This window comes from Salvia miltiorrhiza, chromosome 8 (assembly GCF_028751815.1).
Source record: "Salvia miltiorrhiza cultivar Shanhuang (shh) chromosome 8, IMPLAD_Smil_shh, whole genome shotgun sequence".
In the NCBI taxonomy this organism is placed as follows: Eukaryota; Viridiplantae; Streptophyta; class Magnoliopsida; order Lamiales; family Lamiaceae; genus Salvia; species Salvia miltiorrhiza.
This window is the reverse complement of record NC_080394.1, coordinates 29,474,593-29,479,420: the sequence shown is the minus strand read 5'-3', so window position 1 is coordinate 29,479,420 and position 4,828 is coordinate 29,474,593. Positions and strand designations below refer to the sequence as shown.

General features: G+C 32.2%; 1 protein-coding gene across 1 annotated transcript; it reads left to right on the top strand.

Annotated features, from left to right (window-relative positions):
* Positions 1-2,770: 2,770 nt before the first annotated feature.
* LOC130997549 (annexin D8-like) lies at positions 2,771-4,395 on the top strand. The gene is made up of 4 exons (XM_057922891.1): positions 2,771-3,411; positions 3,479-3,700; positions 3,772-3,861; positions 3,937-4,395. The coding sequence occupies exons 1-4, from the start codon at positions 3,010-3,012 to the stop codon at positions 4,153-4,155; spliced, it is 933 nt and encodes a 310-aa protein (XP_057778874.1). The 5' UTR covers positions 2,771-3,009; the 3' UTR covers positions 4,156-4,395.
* Positions 4,396-4,828: the final 433 nt, after the last annotated feature.

The following is a 4,828-nucleotide window of genomic DNA, read 5'->3' as shown; positions in this document are numbered from 1 at the left end:
GTATGAGATATTACTAGTGGGATATTTCAATATAGTAATTGGGACATTACTAATGGGACGAAAGGAGTAGTTCACAAGATTTATGTATGGATCTTAAAAAACAAATACTCATTCCGTCCTAATTCAATAGGTCATGTTTCCTTATTTGAACGTCCTATTTCAATAGGCTACTTTCTAAAATGAAAAGTCAATACATAACAAATATCTCCAAATAAAATATCATTGTACCTCACACATAATTATCTCTTCTTTATTTATCTCTCCTGCCTTTTGGAATATATCCTTAAAAAAAGTTAACTTTCTCTTTCCTATTTTATTAAAAACTAGTCGTTTCTTAATGTATGTGCTCAAGCCCTGTGGCCTATTGAATTGGGACGGAGTGAGCGGTTTATAATTAAATATGAGAGAGAAATTAATTTTTAGAGGTATATTTGTGAAAAAGAATAGGAAAAATCCAATGAAGATATTATTTTTTTTAATTGAAAAGAAAAATAATTATATGCAGGTCATAATGACATTTGGTGTAAATAAGAAATTATGTGATTGTGTTGGTTGTGTATAGATTTTTCATTCTACAGAGTGGTCTATTGAAATGGAACATCCAAATAAATAAATATTGTCTGTTGAATTAAGACGGATGAAGTATATACTACTGGCTGTGCCTCTGCGCTATGCCCAGAATTGCATATTGAATGTTATTTTTTAAAAAGTTACATTTGAGAATAACTTAAATTTGTTATTATCTCCGGCTCACAAAAACATGAACATTTTGTCATTTTGGGGTGTCTCACAAAAATATGAACATTTCTATTTTGGTAGACTATCCCACCCAATCCATTTACTTTTCATCTCTACTTTCATAAAGTAGGACCTATTTTCCACTCATAATACACTTTTACATAATTTTCTTAAAATTCGTGCCACTTATAAATATTCATGTTTTGTGAGACGGAGAAAATATTTATTATTTATATTTATATAGATGTACTAACTTCGTCCATTAATTATTGATTTAAATTGGGTATTATATACTACCTAAAGACTATCTAAAGATACAATATTATGGAAATTCATCCCTATCTATATTTTTGTAGCTAGGCTTACCTTTTTAAATTTATAGGATTGCTAACTATTTTCTCTCTGTCTCAAAAAAGGATTGCTTACTATTTATAAAAAATTTACACGTCTCATAGATATATATATATATATAAATATAGTGTATTTTACTAGTTTAGAGCATTAATTTAGTAGTGGTGTGCATTTATATGTGTATGTATATACGTGTGTAGTGAGCAAAATCCGTATAAACTCAATAAGCGAAAATCATACGGGCTAACAGACTTATTTGATGAAGCGGCTCATACCTCATTCATGAAAATAGGCCCTAGAGCCCAACCCACACACTCTTTTTGCTATCTTTGTCCTATTATTTATTTGTTTTATTAAGTTACTTGCGCCTGTTATTTATATCAATTCACTGACTTGAGCATCGGAAACCCTTCCATCGACACCTCCACTGATGCTCATCGGAGGGCTCTAACGTTGCTTGTGGTTTCAGGTTGCTAGTGTCCGTCGATCCAGACGTGACTGACGTCACTTCCGTAATTATTGGATTCACAAGTCACAACAACGTGAATTATATATATATATTATCTTTTGACAAATCAAGTTATGTATCTTGTTTATTTATTATTTATTATTTATTCTATCGTAGATAATTATATATAAATAAACATGGGTTATTGGCGCATAAATACATCAACTTTGGAAGTAGTTTGATTTTGCACATAAATTTTAATGTTGTAGCAATTTTATCACAAATTCAAATATTAGATATTCAAACTCCATAAAAATCTTACGATTTACGGGTTTAAAGATGTCTTATACGATGTCATTTTTTAAAACGTCCGATGAATACACGTCGATATTTCGATTTGCCACGTCAGCTTTAATTGAGCAAAAATTGAATTTGTGACATCGTATAAGATATCTAAAAGATATCGTATAAGACATCTCTAAACTCGTAAATCGTAAGATTTTTATGGAGTTTGAATATCTAATAATTGAATTTGTGATAAAATTGCTACAACATTAAAGTTCATGTATTTTTTGCACCTTTCAAAGTTCATGTGTAAAATCAAACTACCCAAAAGTTGGTGTATTTAAGCGCTAATAACCCAATAAACATCTATAATTTTATAATTTTATAATTTTATTTGTTCATGTAAGTCTTATATCAAAAGTTCAATTTTTATGATCATTTTGCTAACTAAGGGCACGGTTAGACTATTATAAGCTCGATTGATAAATATTTTACAAATACTCCATAATTTGAAAATTTAATAATTTTAAATGAAAATTATAAGAAAAATAAATGGTTCTGACTTCTGAGTACATAATGATATATGAGTATTTTATTTACTACTTTATTTTAATCATAAGATTTTAAATTTGTTTATTTTATTTACCAATTTAATTAGTCTTTATACATACAGGAGATTTATTGTAATTGATTTTGATAAATAAAAAGATAGGAGTTTATTATTTCTTCTTTTATGTTCTTCCAGTATTCAATAAATAATGAGCATAATTTCAGTCTTCGTTTTTATGCCAACAAATTTCATTCCGATAATTTGTGAACTTTAATAAACGGATTAGACATTTCCTGGATCACATGGGCATCTACTTTGTTATGACTTATGAGAGAAAGATATGGAGAGAGAGAGAGAATGGTAAAACAGAAAATGATGCATTACTTGTTGTGCAATAGAAAGTTGGCAAAAGGGTCTACTCAGAAAGCCATGAAGTAGCACAAACATACAAAAACCATACACATCAGTTTCCTACTTGCACATACCTTTTAGCTTTTTCACTTTTTTTATTCAACACATTCATCAATACAATCTCTTCCTGCACGTTCACCTATATCTATATATATATATATATATATATATATATATATATATATATAATCTGTGTAATGTGCTTGGAGAGGGCAGCATCAACGCAATGGCCATTCAAAGAAGTGAGAGATTGGAGGGCATCTGCAAGGAAATTCACGATTCAGCAAACCGGCTAATTCCAGTGGTGATGAGTTTAAGCCAGCTCGAGTGCAGGAAAGTTCGAGAAACATATATGAGGCTCTACGGAGAGGATCTAGCTCAACTTCGCCCCATAATTAATCCTCACAACCTTGTTTTAACTTTGATGATGCTGAATCCATTCGAGCGCGATGCAGCACTCGCCAGAAAGGCTCTTCACCTAAACAGCAACTACAAACCCCTCATCGAGATATACACTACTCGAAAATCGAGCCACGTTCTTCTCACACACCAAGCTTATCATGCAAAATACATGAGCCATCTGGACCTAGACATTGCTGGTATCGAGCCTCCTCATCCTTTCCAAAAGGTTTGTTTGAGCAATATCTGCATATATATCTGTTAGAATATAATTAATGAATTTGATTTCAATGTAGATCTTGTTGGCGCTGTCTGCATCGCACAAGGCGCATCATGCGGAGACGAGCCAGCACATTGCTAAATGCGACGCCAAAAGGCTATACGAAACAGGGGAGGGGAAGGCGCGTGCTGGTATTGATGAGGCTGTTGTTATTGAGATTTTTAGTAAAAGGAGCGTCGCGCAGCTCAAGCTCACGTTTTCCAATTACAGCCATATCTACGGCCACAGTTACACCAGCGTATGTTGACGCCGATTGCTTGATTTCCGTTTCTATTCGTTGGCGGCGATAACCAATTTTTTGTTTCGCAGTTTCTGAAAAAGGTAGATTGCGGAGCAATTGGAGATGCGGTGAGATCCGTTGCAAAGTGCATATGCAATCCGGCAGGATATTATGCTAAGGTAATTTGATCTTCTTTAATTCGTGTCCTTTTCTAATATTACAGATCAATGACTGAAAATTTGGATGTGGTTTAGGTTGTGTATGGTTGGTTCAAGGGAGAGACGAGCGACGAAGGGGCGATTGCGCGCGTGGTGGTGAGCCGGGGAGAGGCGGACATGGGCGAGATAGAGAAGCATCTGAAGAAGAAATACAGCGTGGAGCTGAAAGCCGTGATCTGCGAGATGATTCCACAAGGGAATGAGAGAGATCTTCTGCTTGCAATGGCCACTCCAAAATCACTCCCATATCTATAAAGACGTTAGTCATTGGGAATTTGAGATAACCTACTTTATACATATGTTGCATCATTTTGTAACAAAATGGTAGTATTGTTTAGTATTTCCAAATCCTATTTGGCCTAAACCAAATTATTGGACTGAAACATGTTTGTCTAGTATGTGATGGATACAAGATCCAAACGAGTATTGTTTGTGACAATACTCTATTCAGATGGTTTTTTCCAACCTTTTTTTTAAAAAAAATCTTGATGCAAATCTCATTCGTGTCAAAAATAGTTATTTCAATCGTCATCAAAGATTCAAACTCTAAAATACACCACATTACCATTAGGTGATGACTAATACCCGTGAATGAAATTAAGTGAGAATGAAATAGATTTAAGAATGAATGAAATATAAAATTCCTATAATTGATATTCAGAGGAATAAATGATTCTGAATGAAAGAGAATTAACATAATAATAATAATAATAATAATAATAATAATAATAATAATAATAATAATAATAATAATAATAATAATAATAATAAATTATTTCTCGTGAGAAGTGAGAATAATGAATAAGTCAATATATAGTCTTCAATAAGACAATATATAGTATTGGATAAAATATTTACAAAATTAATTAGATTTTTGCTACCTCTAAAATTCAAATTCATGTAAAAAATTTCTTTCTCCAAATAAATA